The sequence below is a fragment of the Sturnira hondurensis genome, unplaced genomic scaffold (assembly GCF_014824575.4).
Source record: "Sturnira hondurensis isolate 20B ecotype Veracruz unplaced genomic scaffold, ASM1482457v3 Scaffold0019216, whole genome shotgun sequence".
Taxonomy (NCBI): domain Eukaryota; kingdom Metazoa; phylum Chordata; class Mammalia; order Chiroptera; family Phyllostomidae; genus Sturnira; species Sturnira hondurensis.
Window position 1 is genome coordinate 1,966,915 of NW_028091847.1, and position 15,388 is coordinate 1,982,302.

The following is a 15,388-nucleotide window of genomic DNA, read 5'->3' on the forward strand; positions in this document are numbered from 1 at the left end:
ACAGGGCGCTGGTTCCGCAGGGCGCAGTAACCAGCCCCTCCAGCTGGCACCAAGGCCCCTAAGGCCGGCCCCGGCCAGCTTGGCCCTGCGGGATGTCACCCGAGCTGGGTCCTTTCAGTTTGGGAATTTGCCATGATGTCACTATGGGGAAGAGGAAAGCCTGCACTGTCCCCTCCCTGGTACTGTACCCTCTCCACCACTGTCCTCTTCCCCTGAGCCCTGCTCTCTTCCCCCACAGTGCCCCACAGCCTGGCATTGACCCCATCACACTGCCCTCCTAAACACTGACCTTTCCTCCTCCACAGTTCTCTTCCTCTGAACACTGATCTCCTATGTGCCCCTTCGTCCTGGCCCTGTCCTCTCTCACGGATACTCTTCCCTTATATTGCATTGCCCCTTCCTCCTGAGTGCTGGCTCCTCACCCTGCCCCCTTCTTGGGCACTGTCCCCTCCTCCAGGGCACCACCTCTGCCTCCCACATGTCCCTTCATCCTGGTACCGCCTCCCCCGACACATTGCCTATTTCCTGGGCACTGGCCTCTCCCCCGACACTATCTCTGACACACACACAGCCCATCCACCCTGTGTTCACTCCACCCTCTGCTCTATCCTTCTCCGAACCTTGATAGAGAACCAAGAGCCCCATCAGGCCATTCCCCCTTAGTGGCGAGACGTCAGAAACTACTCGGGTTTCTCCTTGGGCCCTGCCAAGATGCGACCTCTGCACCCCGCCACCCCCCCAACGCCCTGCTCCCAGGAACGGCCCCTTCCGCACCTAGACCTCCCGTCCTTGGGGCCTCACTCTTTCCCTCAACGCCTCCACCCCGCCCCACTTCCCTCACACCCCGCAGTCCAGGTTGCTCCAGGTGCACTTCCTTGGGAGAGCCGCGGGGGACCGGGCTGGGGAGGAAGAAAGGAGGGGATGAGAAAGACCGAGGATAACAGCTCCGAACCTCGCCCCCCCACGCCGGACCTAGTGACCCCCTCCGAGTCCCCTCAGCTTTGCTTCTCACTCTCGATGGAGCAGCGGCGCATCCGAGCCGCTGGCCCCTCTGGAGAAGCAAGAGAGGGCACTATTCTATAGAGCGAAATTAGGGCCTGATGAGCTTGATTAAGACGGCTCTGCCGCCCTGGTCCCAGGCACCACCGAGCCTCGGTGTCTCCGTTCTCCCACCCGGGAGCCGGGAGTTTCAGACCCGGCCCAGCCCCTCCACGTGCCAGCGGACCCGCCCCCACTCTGGCACCCCGCGCCCCTCTCTGCCTCCAGGGGTCCCTCTCTGTCTCCAGCCTCCCGGCGGAGGGGTCCTGGGCTAGCGCGTTCCAAGCGCCCCCTACCGCCACTCCCAAGCCTGGGAGGCGTCCCCAAGGCAGACCCCGACCGGGCTGGGCCGGCCCCTGTGCATGGTCCGGCGGGCGGAGCGGCACCGAGGGCACCGCCCTCGGCCCGCCTGCCCAGGAGGGGACGCGAGCGGGAGGTTCTGCACTCGGCCACCCGGGCTGCGGGGACGGGACGGGTGCCGGCGCGGGCTCTGCGGGCGGGTAGCCGAATCCAGGCCAGAGCCCGACCGAAGTGGGAGGCCGGAGGGCTGTGCACGGAGATGGCGGCCGCAGCGGCCGCGGCGGCGGCGGAGGAAGGGATGGAGCCGCGGGCTCTGCAATACGAGCAGACCCTGGTAAGTGAAGCTGAGCCGAGCCCAAATGGGTGCGCTCAGGACTGCTGCTCCTGGTTACCTTTAGAAGTGCGAGGACGGCGGGGGCGGGGGAGGGGGAGGCTATCCTAATCTGCCCTAGCCTTGTGCTCTCGGGAAACTGAGGTTCGAGGGCCTGAGAGGCTGGAGGGCTAAGGGACAGGCTGCATGCAGGTTTCTGGGTGAGGCTGGGGACCTGCAGAGGACAAGATCAGGTGCCTGTCCCAGGTGTCCTTCCCTTTACCTCCTCCGCCACCACGTTTTCTTTGCTCCTCCCCCCGACCACCTGGGCCCAAGTCTCAGCACCCCACCACCCATCCCCAGCACCGCTCACACCCCTGGAACTTTCTCTCTCTACACTCCCAGCTCCACCATCCAGGACATATCCTCTCTGACCCCAAGTAAGTGAGTTTTCTGTGCTAGACACAGAAACATGAGTGTGCATAGGAAAATGGTCTGACCAAAACCCAGCCCCTACCCTTTCAGCCTGGAAACCCAGCACTGGCAGGAACCCCTCTGTCTAAATAGGTGTGTGGACTGGGACCTTTGTCCATGCTTACTCTGAATATCCAGCCCCCACGCACCCCAGGGGTGTCCCTTGACCTCATTATAAGCCAGGATCCTGGGTTCTGAGCTGACTCATGACCAGCCCCTTCTTGTGTCACTGGGGTGGGGGACTCAAACTCTAGGGAAGGGCTTCTTTTTAAACAGCTGGTCATGAAATTTGCCCAGGAAGGAGCCAGGGAGGGGATCTCCTCAGGAGGAGTGAGCCCCCGGGCTGTAATTGAGGCTGGGAGGTGCCCAGTTAAAAGAGGGAGTGACTGGATAAAACAGGATGACAGGGAGAGGTGGCAGGGGTGGAGTAGAGCAAGGGTGTTGGGGGAAGCCGTCCTGTAAAGTGGGAGGTGTCCAGCCATCTGCATAAGCCAAGAATGGGGCATTGGTCAAGGAAGCCAGGTACCTGGCCCTGAAATGTTGCACCAGTCCCATCCCTATCTCCTTTGCCTGGTCTTTATCTCTAGTATGAGTTCTCAGGGTCAGGCTCTCTCCCGGGCACTCTCTGCTCCAGTCTCCCCCTTCTCCTGATTCCTTTGTCTTTCCCTCACAGGCTCACCTCCCACTCTGACACTGTGTCCGCCTCTTCTCTCCCTTCCTCCTCCTTTTTTCTGCCTTCTCTTCTCTGCTCCTTCTCCAGGCCTCTCTTTTCCCCCTCTTTCTCCTCTCTCTAGTTCCCTCTCCTCCCTTTCCACGCTCTCTATCTCACTCTCTCTCTCTCTGTCTCTATCTTTCCCTTCCTCCTCCCGCCACCCCCCCCCCCCGCAGCCCCAACAGGAGCCCTTTGTGTCTCAAAGCTCTGCGGGTGGCAGCCGGAATATACTGCTCCCCACCCCCCAACACACGCCCAGCTTGGCAGGTCTAGCCAAGGCTCGGAAACTCTACCGTCCCATCACCCCAGCATCCCCAGTCACAGCCCAGCCATCAGTTTCTGCTGTCCCTCAAACCACTACCACTGGACACAGGGCAGCTGCAGAGTGGGCTGAGGCCACCAAGCACTCCCCAGCCACCCAGAGAGACTTTCCACTCCCAGCTGGACTGGCAGGCTGGTGTTTTTGTGTGTGTTGGGGGGTGCGTGGATGGAGAATAGGAACAAGGGGATTAGGGTGGGTGGAAGGGGTACAGCTGAGTAGGTCACAGGCCAGAGGCCCAGCAGAAACGTGATAAGGATTGAGGCCCTGCCTGCTCCTAGGCCTAACTCAGCTGCCCCCAGCTCCTTGAGGGCTTCATTGTTACTCGGATGCCCTTGACCATCCCTTAGTCTCTGACCTTCCATCTTCCCACTTTCAGACTGCCTTAGGTTTTTCCATCTCTCCTCCTCTGGGACATTCCCTTCCACTCCTCCTCACTGGCCCTGCCTCCCTCAGGCCTATGAGAAGAGGACTGATTATTCTGCCACCCCCAGAGCTGGGTCCCTGTACCTTGGCTGTCCCCATCACTGTGGCCAAGACAGTCCCCACAGTCTGCAATGTGCATTGTTCCCACACCCCAAGCCAAAATGGGACCTGTGGGTTCAAGAGGGCATATGTAACATGGGGGTTTGGAGAAGGGGAGACCCCAGGAGCCCTCCCTGAATCCCCTCTGAGCTCACATGCAGGGCTGATAACCCGTCTTTCCCATTGCTCAGATGTATGGCCGGTATACTCAGGACCTTGGAGCCTTTGCCAAAGAGGAGGCTGCTCGGATCCGCCTGGGAGGGCCTGAGCCCTGGAGGGGTCCACCTTCCCCTTCGGCCCTCCCAGAGTTCCTGGAATACGGACAGAGCCGTTGTGCCAGATGCCGCAGTGAGACTTGGGTTGGGGCAGGGGATCTGGCTGTGCTGTGCTGGGGGTGCAGCTGCTACTCACTACTGTTTCCCATTGGGGGTTGGGGGAGGCAGGGGTAGGAGCACTTTGGTGTCAACCTCCTCCTTCCCTTCCCTGCCCCCAGTCTGCTCGGTACGCTGTCATAAGTTCCTAGTGTCCAGGGTCGGTGAAGACTGGATCTTCCTGGTCCTGCTGGGCCTTGTCATGGCGCTGGTCAGCTGGGCCATGGACTATGCCATCGCTGCCTGTCTGCAGGGTAAGGGCAAGGGTTCGCAGGGGAGGGAGGGGAAGCACCAATCTGCTTCCTCCATGCCACACTTGTCCAAGTATGTTGGCTACTTGGCCAACCCGAGTGCCCATTTTTAGACATAATCACTGCCACTCCTACAGGCCATGACTTCTTGCCTCCCCTCCAGCTGACGCTCTTACCTACAGTGATCTCCATCCCACCGATGGCCCTCCCTCTCGGGCCTTTTGTACCCAGGCTCTGTGTGATACACCCTGGGACAGTGTGTCATAAACGTCTGTCCCAGTGGCCAGGCAGGGACTGGGTGTACACCGCAGGGTCCAGCATCATGTCCTCTCCCCACAGCTCAGCAGTGGATGTCTCGGGGCTTGAACACCAGCCTCCTGCTCCAGTACCTGGCCTGGGTCACCTATCCTGTAGTGCTCATCACTTTCTCAGCTGGATTCACACAGATCCTGGCCCCTCAGGCTGTCGGTACTGTAGAAGAGATGGGGAGGGCAGAGGCGGGAACTCCTGAAGCGGGCACATCAACTTTACTCTCCTGGGACTGCACACTCACTCTCCAGGGTCCGGCATCCCCGAGATGAAGACCATCTTGCGGGGTGTGGTGCTAAAGGAGTACCTCACCCTCAAGACCTTTGTAGCCAAGGTCATCGGGCTGACTTGTGCTCTGGGCAGCGGGATGCCCCTTGGCAAAGAGGTAACATCAGGTTGGGGGATGAAGGGTCCCACCCAGGGGGGTGAGGGGAAGAAGCCCAGGGTCAGTGTGCGCCCCTCCCCCGCTCATCACCTGCCCCGCCCCCCAGGGCCCTTTCGTGCACATCGCCAGCATGTGTGCTGCGCTGCTCAGCAAGTTCCTCTCCCTCTTTGGGGGCATCTACGAGGTAAGGGCGACCCTGGAGCAGGGCAGAGGAGAGGGATGGGCTGCTGCGCTCGGCCGACTCCCCTTTTCGCCACTCTCGCCAGAATGAATCCCGGAACACAGAGATGCTGGCCGCGGCCTGCGCCGTGGGAGTGGGCTGCTGCTTTGCCGCACCCATCGGAGGTAGGCGGCCAGGCCAGCCCCCAGGGCGCCATCGGCTTCGCCTCCCCCTTGCTCTCCTCATCGGGCCCTGAGTCCTGAGGCCCGCCCGGCCCTCACACGGTGCTCTCCCTGCTGCCCCCGCCCGCAGGCGTTCTGTTCAGCATCGAGGTCACCTCCACCTTCTTCGCGGTGCGGAACTACTGGCGGGGCTTCTTCGCCGCCACCTTCAGTGCCTTCATCTTCCGGGTCTTGGCGGTCTGGAACCGTGACGAAGGTAGAGGGGCCCCGGGGGTGCGGGGAGCCCCCGAGGGGCCCCGGCGGGGCCCTCGTCGCCACTCCTGCCTCCCTCTGCTGCTCTGCCTTCCCTTCAGAGACCATCACCGCCCTCTTCAAAACCCGGTTCCGGCTCGACTTTCCCTTCGACCTCCAGGAGCTGCCGGCCTTTGCTGTCATCGGGTGCGGAGCCGAGGGCGCTGGGCCCGCGGGCGGAGAGGAGGTCAGAGAGGGGAGACGCTGTTTCACGACGACGCTTCTTCCCTCCCCAGGATTGCCAGTGGCTTTGGGGGAGCGCTCTTTGTCTACCTGAACCGGAAGATTGTCCAGGTGATGCGGAAGCAGAAAACCATCAACCGCTTCCTCATGAGGAAGTGAGTCGGCCTTGGGCTCCTCTCTAGGCTGCTTTGGGTTGTGTCGGGGTCACACAACAGTGGGGGTCACACAGTGGGGCCGGCGGGCGGGTAACAGAGCCGCTGGCATGCAGTGGCCCGGTTAAAAACGGACACCCCATTGAGAAAACCAGCCAATGGTGTTTTCTAGGTGGCCCGAGCACTTGGGCTCTTACACGAATTACCTGAAAACTGGCACTTTGGAATTTTATCTCTGAAGTCTGGGACTGGGGAGGCCTGAGATGTGACTTTTGCTGGGACTAACGTCCTTCAGGGAAAGGGCAGTCAGCTGGACCTGCTCCCTCCCTCTGGCACCTTCGGCCAGCTTCATAAGTGACCTCAGCTTCCTTCCCTAACCCTGACCTTCGGTCCAAGTCACCACAGAGAAATAGAGGCAGGAACCTCTCCACTCACACAATGCGCCCTGCAGCTAGGGCTTCTGAGGGCCCGGGGAGGAGGCACAGCTTAGAGGTGTCTCAAAGAGGGTAGGGCAGGGGTGGCCTTTCTGCCACCGCTACCCACTCAGGGAGTCAGGAGCCAACAGAACGTTGCTTGGGCCCATGATAACCCCGGATGGCATCACCCTCGGGGCCATCATCTCATGAAAGCAAAGGGGACCTTCTCTCAGAACTGTGTGCTTTCGTATAAGAGCCAAGGCTGTGCTGTGACCTCAGCCCTAAGGTATGGGAGGGCACCCAGTCTCTCACCAGTCCTTGGTAAGTGGTAAGTGCACCACCCACATTTGATGCTGTGAAACGTACATCTCTAGACGCCTGCTCTTCCCGGCTCTGGTGACCCTGCTCATCTCCACTCTGACCTTCCCCCCTGGCTTGGGACAGTTCATGGCTGGACAGGTAACCCCAGGCAGAACAGGAGTGTATGTTTTTCCCTCGGGATGCCTCCCTTCTAAAGCCAACAGCCCCTGCTCTCTCCTGTGGGTCCCTTCCCTTCACCCTGTCTGTTCCCCAGCCTGAGGCACCCTTTTTACCTATAGCTCTCACAGAAAGAAACGCTGGTCACTCTGTTTGACAACCGGACGTGGGTCCGCCAGGGGCTGGTGGAAGAGTTAGAGCCGCCTGGAACCTCACAGGCCTGGAGCCCACCACGTGCCAATGTCTTCCTCACCCTCGTCATTTTCATTCTCATGAAGGTGGGCTCCTTACAGGTGTATAACTGTTGCTTCCATAGGCTTGTGAGGTGCCAGGCCCCAGTCCCAGCACTTTCCATGTATTAAACTTGTTCAAGCCTTAAAACAGTGCCATGGAGAGGTACTATTAGCACACCATGTTAGGGAAGTTGAGACATAAAGGGCTTGTAACTGGCCCAACATCACACAGCTGGTGGCAAAGTGAGAATTTGAACCCAAGCCATCTTGTTCTGGAATACCTCATCCCTTCACCTCTGGGCACTTCTGGGATAACTGGGAGGTTTATTACCAGACAAGCAATGAGGGCTCCTTGGGGTGGAGCTGGGGCTGCCTGGAGTCAGGTGGCACCTCTGCCTGTCTGAACTGCCTCCTGCCTGCAGTTCTGGATGTCTGCACTGGCCACCACCATCCCAGTGCCCTGTGGGGCCTTCATGCCTGTCTTTGTCATTGGTGAGTCCTCAGTTGCCTGTTCTCCCAGTCTGCACCCTTTCCACCCTCTGGCTCTCCCCTGGCCGTCCCTTCTCTGCCGGGGAGTGGGTTTCAGTCCAGCCCCAGCCCCAGCCCCAGCCCCAATGCCCACCCCCACAGGACTGTCCCCTACACTGAATGACCCGCTGGCCCCTCCCCCACCCTCTGACCCTCTCTTTTCCTAGTGCCCCCGCCCTCCCCCTCCACTGCCTGTTTCTCTTCCCAACCCCCTCCCTGAAGGAGCAGCATTTGGGCGTCTGGTGGGCGAAAGCATGGCCGCCTGGTTCCCAGATGGGATTCACACGGACAGCAGCACCTACAGGATTGTGCCTGGGGGTTATGCAGTGGTGGGTGAGTGCTCCAGGGCCCCATCTGTCCTGAAAGACCCTGGTGGGGCCACAGCGTCTGAGGCTCTGGCGCCCCCTGCTGACAGAAACCAGGCTTCCTTCAGATGCAGAACCCCAGTTCCCAGGACCAGTAGTGGGCATTCCTGAGGGCACCCACAGACTGTCCTCAGGTGGGGAGGATCATCTGGTCCCTGGGCACCCTGAGGAGACTAAAGGCTCCTCTCCCCAGGGGCAGCTGCGCTGGCAGGAGCAGTGACACACACAGTGTCCACGGCCGTGATCGTGTTTGAGCTCACAGGCCAGATCGCCCACATCCTGCCCGTCATGATTGCTGTCATCCTGGCCAACGCTGTCGCCCAGAGCCTACAGCCCTCACTCTACGACAGCATCATCCGAATCAAGAAACTGCCTTACCTGCCCGAACTGGGCTGGGGCCGCCACCAGTACGGAGGGCCGGGCAACAAAGGGGTTGTGGGTGAGGGGCAGAAGGTGTCCCGGGGCCCCTTCACACCCACCTCCAGCAAGGTCCTCAGTCAGTGAAGCTGGGAGACCAGCCACCATGCTCCCTCCTGGCCCGAGCTCTCCTTGGCCATACCCTGGGGGAACCCTGCCGGATCTGAATGAGGGCCAAGGAGTGCTCCCTGTACAGTGCTCATAGCCCTTGTCCCCATGAGTTCTGGGGCTTTCCTTATGGCCCTGGGATGGTAGTGCTCCATGCTGACCACAAATCAAGTGCCTCTCACTGCCCCCAGGCAGTACCGGGTCAGAGTGGAGGACATCATGGTGCGAGATGTTCCCCATGTGGCCCTCAACTGCACCTTCCGGGACCTGCGGCTGGCACTGCACAGAACCAAGGGCCGCATGTTGGCCCTAGTGGAGTCCTCTGGTGAGACCAGCAGGGGCCCCAGAGGCTGTGAACATCTCCCAGGGTCCTTGCTCTGGAAGGGGGAGGGAACAGGAGTGCAGGATCAGTCTCCTTGGTCCCAAAGGCAATATCCAGCCTTTGCCACTCAGGGCTTTCCCTCTGTGTCTGTTCGAGTATGTCCAAAACCCCGCCTCGAGTGTAGGAGAAGGCTGGAGGCTGGGGAAAGGGCCCTGCCACCAGCTCCTGAGGCCTCCTGCCTACTCTCCCCAGAGTCAATGATCCTCCTGGGCTCCATTGAGCGCTCACAGGTGGTGGCATTGCTGGGGGCCCAGCTGAGCCCAGCCCGCCGGAGGCAACACGTGCAGGAGCGTCGAGCTGCTCAGACCCCTCCACCGCCTGATCAGGAGAGTCTCACCAGCCCTGAGACCTCTGTCCGCTTCCAGGTGAGGGGAAAGCCCTATGCAGTCACACAAACTTCCTCCTAAATGTTGTCGTACAGACTGATCAGGAGGGTGACCTGCAGGCATCCTGGGGCCACAGACTCACTAGCCCCTTCTGCCTACACAGGTGAACACGGAAGACTCAGGCTTCCCTGCTGCCCGAGGGGAGACTCACAAGCCCCTGAAGCCTGCTCTCAAGAGGGTGTCCATAAGCCTCGGGGAGAGTTCCCCAGGTGAGCCCAGCACCCACTAGCACCTTCCTCCACCCTCCTCGACAGAGCCAGAGTCCAGCCTCTGAGATTGCACAAGGGCCCTTGCACCTCATTTGGCTGGGGCATGTCCCTGCTGAGAGGCTGCCTGGAGAACCAGAACACCTCCCCACTTTCCCTCCTCCTCTCCCCCACAAAAATGACATTGCCCTAGGGCCTTGTGTTTGGGAACACAGGGAATGTGGAGCAGGCTGGCATCGCCCTCAGGAGCCTCTTCTGTGGCGGTCCAACCCCTGAGGCTGCTTCGGAGGTGAGTGGCTGTAGCCTCTCTGTCTGGCTCTTCCTTTCCAGCTCTCTCTGCTACTGAGATGGCCTCTCCATTAGCTCTGTAGCACCTGCTTCCATTCTCCCTGCCCCTTTGACCTCTCGGATTGCCAGCTCTGTCTCTGCAGTGCACCCTTCTCCCGGCCCCCCACGCTTCTCACCTCCCTCCTCCCTGTAACATCGATTCCTCTTCTCTCCTGTTCGGCTCTAACAAAGTTGGAGAAGTCGGAATCATGCGACAAGCGCAAGCTGAAGCGGGTCCGAATCTCCGTGGCAGTAAGTGCCCACTTCTTTGTGCAGCTTAGGAGCATTAGACAGGGCAGGCCAGGGTCTAGGTGGTAAACCTCCCCCGATGGGGGAGACACACCCCCTTTCCCCAGCCCCCAGTGCCAGCCTCCCTCCCTCTTTCCTAGAGCAACCCAGACCTGGAAAGCGAAATGACCCCTGAGGAGGTAAGGTGTGACTGGACTCTGGACTCTGTTTCTTCTGGGATGTGTTCAGTCATCATCCTGACTTCTGTCCCCAAGGGAGGGACCATGGGGTAGGAAAAAAGGGCTTTCAGGGAAGTGGGGGTGGCTATCTGCACCTTCCCTCTAACTCCCCTAGTCACCTACCCTCAGATCCTGGAGTGGGAGGAGCAGCAACTGGATGAACCTGTCAACTTCAGTGACTGCAAAATTGATCCTGCCCCCTTCCAGCTGGTGGAGCGGACCTCTTTGCACAAGGTAAGGCCGGCAACCCAGCGCTGGCCTGGGTTCTCTGGAGCACTGGTGGGGACCTAGGTCCTCCCACCAGTTTGGACTCAAGCCAGTGGTGGGGGGTAGGGGAGGACAGCGGAGAATGGGCTCTGTGGTGATATGTTTTTCAAACACATTATTTCCAACGATGGGAGGCCAGGAGCCAGACCCCCCTCGGCCTCCTTGGACCTGTGGTGGAATCAGGCATCAGTTTTCCTCCTCTTGGGCTCGCCCCTCAGGGAGCTCTGGACCAAAGCAGCAACAAAGACAGGGCTCAAGAGGGGTGTAGGCCAGAAGGCCAGGCTAGGGTCAGAGCTGGGAGGAAGGCTGCCAGCTCCCCACAAGGCTTATACACCCATGCAGGAAAAAAATGGGTGAGAAAGAGGCAGGATAAGAAAATCTAACAAACAAGCTAACAAACAGCCAAGCAGGGGTCAGGGCACTGCAGAGAAGAGATAAACAAAGATGAGAAACGCCCAGTGGGGGGCTTGGAATGTCAGACCCCAGAAAGTCTCACTTAATGTAGGCCCAAGGAAAACTGGTAAGGACACGGGAAGGCAGTTCAGGGGAAGAGCAACACCAGCCGCAGAACAGGGGAGAGCACTTGATTGCAGTCAAACTGGCGGTGGGCAAGGCTGACATAAGAGGAGGGTGGGGCCTGCCCAAGACGGGGCAGTGGTGTCCCTGGACACCTTCAGGCTTCTAAGTGGAGGCAGGGAGCTCAGGCACACCAGCAGACTGCTGGAGCAGAAACCAAGGGGTGTTTTAGCTAACTTGTCACTTTGAATGTGCAAACCTCTGAGGCGTGGGGACAGGGCACTCCCAAGATCTGCAGCTGGGACCGCTAGCATAGATGAAAACTGTGCGGAAGAGCCAGCTTAGTGTGGATGAGCAGGGGCCTGGGCCGAAAGGACAGGAGACAAAAGAGCAATGTTTTTTTAAAAAAGCAAAAAGGAACTTAATAAAGGAACTTATAAACCTTTGGGTAAAGACCTACGATCAAAGTGAGTGGAGAATTGCAGTACAGTTGCAAGAAAAATAAAAAGATAGGCCCGAAAATAATACATTCGGCTTTCATTGAAAGCCCTTCTTCCTGCCCTGGCTGGTGTAGCTCAGTAGATTGAGCCCAGGCCGTGAACTAAAGGGTCACTCGTTCAATTCTCAATCAGGGCACGTGCCTGGTTTGCAGGCTGGGTCCCTAGTACATCAGAGGTAACCACACACTGGTGTTTCTCTCCTTTCCCCTTTCTCTAAAAATAGATAAACAAAATCTTAAAAAAAAAGAGAGAGAGAAAGCTTTTCTTCCTAAGACCTCTAAAGCTTTTCCATCATCTTCCTTAGCCCTCAAACACTGAATAAAGATGATGATGCTCCTGACATTTTTTAAGTGCCTACTATATTCCAGGCACTGAGCTAAGCTGTTCACATGTTTAATTTAATCCTCATGACTGCACTGTAAGAGGGACGGTGTGATATTCCAGTTCTTACAGATGAGGACATTGAGACTCAGAGAGGTTAAGCTAGTTGACCAAGGTCACACAGCTAGGATGTAGCAGAGCCAGGCCTGGAAGCCAAGATTGACCCCAAGCCTGTGGATTTAGCCATTTTAATACATGAGGAGACTGAGGCAATGAGCAGGTCACTTGCCCAAGTCAATATAGCAAAGTCAGGCCTAGAGCCCAGATTTCCTGGCCCCAGTGCCAGTGTTCTTTCAGAGGGCCACGCTGTCTCTCTCCCTGTCAGTTCCCTGTTCCCAAGCCCAAGAAACGCAGGCCCTCCAGTGAGCTCCCTGGTGTCTAATTAAATTAAAACAAAAAAGAACAAAGCATGCGTTTGTTAGAAACTTAAAAATCAGAGGAAGAGAAGGAGCCTTTGAGGAACCGACTAACAAAAGTACAAAGGACTAGAAGTGATAAGAACATTGAGGATTAGAATTCAAAATGTCCTTGCAGGCCCGAGGAGTCAATAAGTAGTAGCCCAATTAAGTTCAGGAAGGGAACAGAGGGTCAAGGGAATGCACTGGAGACTATTAGGAACCTGTGCAATGGGAGATCACCGTATCAGCCAAGCACCTCACTCAGCCGGAGGCCACCTACAGAGCCGCAGTGGGGGGAGGGGGGGAGGCTGCAGCGCCAGCACTGGGTCGGACGAGCCGAAGCCAAGTCCGCACTCTGCCGCGCGTCGGCCAGCTGCGTAACCTTGTCACATGTCTTGGCCTCTAGGTGTTTCACTGTCCTTATCTGTAAAATGGGGATCATAGCACCTACATCATAGGGTTTTCTGAGGGTTAAAGGAGTTGATATGCAGGAACCACTTAGAACAGTACCTGGCACATAGTAAGGATTTGACATATTTTATAAATTATTACTACTCCTCACTGGTATACTTAGATGTGAATAGGGGACTTTAAAAGATGGTGTGATGTGGTAAGTGTGCAAGAAATTGATGTTTTCTGATGAGGCAGGTGATTATGTGATGCTGTAAACTGGGGTGCCTGGTGGAATCGGACACTGGAGAGACAAGCTGGGGACGGCTTGGAAAGGGTCTTATGGACCATTCTGGGGAGTCCGGGCACTAACTCAAGTTTGAGAAAGCTGATAGGCTGGCAGAGCCAAAGTGGTTGAAAGGGAGGCAGGAAGCAGAACCCATCAAGGTGTTACAGCTCCATCCTGGTAAAGATGGTAAGGGAGTCAGGGGAATGGCCAGGATCGCAGGAAGCAGATCAGTAAGTTCAGTGACTGCCCAGGACAAGCGGTTTGCAGACCTAAAAGGCCTACAGCCTGCCAGAAGCTCACTCGGATTAGGCCTGTGGAGAATAGAAAATCCAGGGGAATGATTTAATAGGATCCTTGAGAGAAGATGAGATGGATTATTAAACATAAGAAGACAAGGCCTAGAGATTATTAAAACAGGAAATCTTATGATGCAGATATGTCTCCCTATGAAATCAGAGGAGGAAACTAAAGACAACTTGCAGCGTGTAGGATTCAAGGAACTTGCTAACCCAAGACAGTTAGGACACGGGCAGCAAAGGGGCACAGGAGGGCTTAGGCTGAAACTGGACTTCTGGCTCCTTTTGGAAGTACTGTCATGCATGCCTCGGCAGGAGAAAGTTAGGAAAGTTCTGTAAGTTCTTTCCTAAAGAATTCGGCAACTGTGTAAGAAAACACTTTTAAGTGTTGAGACAATCACAATGACTTCGGAATAACTGGTACTCAAGAAGCTGGGATATTAATGCCCATTTTGATTCGAGCATTAAGCCAAGAGGCTTACAAGTAGACTGAAAACAGTGTGATAAATGATAGGCCAGAAATTCCAGGAACTGCTGAGTCAGTATAGTGTTTTTCAAGACATCTGGCCCGAGAAAATCCACTTAGAGCACAAGGGGAACTAGCTGACAATTTCTGAACCCTTGGTGATTATAGTTGAAAGCTTGGGGGAGGGCCCAAAGCAGGAAAAACATGGGTGGGGGATGGGGGAGGCACATATCTCCTGGACTGTAAGCTGCATCTCACAAGGGCCTGGGCTGCTTTGGGCCACAGAAGAGGCAAATCGGACGGGAGGTAGAGGGCTGCTGGCCCGTGGGGGCGGTCAGCCAGGGCAAAGGGGCACCTTGGATGGCCAGACAGCTAGCTGAGGGCAGAGGGGAAGTGCGTGTCTGCCACTGAGGTGACAGGGGAAGAGCAGGGGCCACACCCCTGAGGGGGTGCGTGGGACTTTCCTCCTGGAGCGGGAGGAAAGGCGGCCAGAGTGGGAGGGCACCTTCTCACTGATGACCCTGAGCAATGGCACTTCACCGCTGAGCCCCGTGCTGCCTGTCCCGTAGAATGGGTGGCATACTGAGGAGAGTGCCGAAATTAAACGCCAGTGTGAGACTCAGCCAGGTGTCACGTCTGAACGGTTTTCTCCTCTGTTCTCCTAACACTCCTCTCTAACACGGGATGAAGAACCCTCCCTCCATCCATTTTCCCATCAACATAAAGATTCCTGCTGTCGAGTTTCTGAGGATTGGTTGTACATCCTCGTTATTCTTCTCCCTCTGGTTGTCTTTCCCCCCACCCGCACTGTCTGTGGCACCCCTTTTCTCCACCCGAACTCAACAGCTCATCTTGTGCCCTTGTGCATCAAGGCCAAAGTTTCTCCTCCCACCCTGCAGACTCACACCATCTTCTCACTGCTGGGAGTGGACCATGCTTATGTCACCAGTATTGGCAGACTCATTGGAATTGTCACTCTAAAGGAGGTAAGATGATAGTGGCCATCAAAGCCATTCCCACTTCTGAAAAGGCAAAGGCGGCTTCTGTCTAGCCTTCCTGGGGGAAGTGCTGGGGAGGGGTCTGAACAGGAAGCTCCATCTGACCCTCTCATCTCTCCAGCTCCGGAAGGCTATTGAGGGCTCTATCACAGCACAAGGCGTCAAAGTCCGGCCGCCCCTGGCCAGCTTCCGTGACAGTGTCACCAGCAGCAGCGACACAGAGACCACCGAAGTGCATGCACTCTGGGGGCCCCGCTCCCGCCATGGCCTACCCCGGGAGGGCAGCCCTTCTGACAGTGATGACAAGTGCCAGTGAATTCCTCAGTGGGCAGCCCGGGGTGTCGGTGGCCTTGGCTGTCCACCCAGCCCCAGCAGCTCTCCTATGCCTCCTACCTTGGGAAAGCAGGAGGCAGCTACAGCCAAAGGCTGGAGCCCCAGCCCCCCTTCCAGGCTGGGGGCACCAGCTCCTCCCAGTTCCTCCTACCTGGAATGGGACCCAGCTCCCCACCTGCGGCAATTGTCCCTTTCAAGGGCAGGAAGGTCAGCACTGCCCTGGTGGGATGGGGGTGGGGTCGTTTGACCCCTGCTGCCCCTTTGAGGAGAAAGGAGGCAG

The 15,388-nt window shown here is 57.5% G+C and overlaps 1 protein-coding gene across 3 annotated transcripts; it reads left to right on the top strand.

The window, feature by feature from the left end:
- The first annotated feature begins 31 nt into the window (after positions 1–31).
- CLCN2 (chloride voltage-gated channel 2) lies at positions 32–15,351 on the top strand. Of its 3 annotated transcripts, none has more exons than XM_037071028.1 (24): positions 32–1,672; positions 3,870–4,026; positions 4,172–4,303; positions 4,640–4,768; positions 4,861–4,994; positions 5,101–5,178; positions 5,261–5,339; positions 5,467–5,592; positions 5,690–5,774; positions 5,864–5,965; positions 6,753–6,837; positions 6,978–7,133; positions 7,511–7,580; positions 7,839–7,949; positions 8,175–8,388; positions 8,698–8,831; positions 9,081–9,253; positions 9,378–9,483; positions 9,696–9,769; positions 10,000–10,059; positions 10,197–10,235; positions 10,404–10,508; positions 14,677–14,763; positions 14,897–15,351. In XM_037071028.1, the coding sequence occupies exons 1-24, from the start codon at positions 1,598–1,600 to the stop codon at positions 15,089–15,091; spliced, it is 2,706 nt and encodes a 901-aa protein (XP_036926923.1). In that variant the 5' UTR covers positions 32–1,597; the 3' UTR covers positions 15,092–15,351. The 3 variants fall into 3 exon arrangements, 2 of the variants coding, with proteins under 2 accessions (XP_036926923.1, XP_036926924.1); XM_037071029.1 differs by having other exon boundaries at positions 10,390–10,508; positions 14,897–14,988; XR_005070157.1 differs by lacking the exons at positions 10,404–10,508; positions 14,677–14,763; positions 14,897–15,351 and having other exon boundaries at positions 9,674–9,769; positions 10,197–10,228.
- The last annotated feature ends 37 nt before the right edge of the window (positions 15,352–15,388 follow it).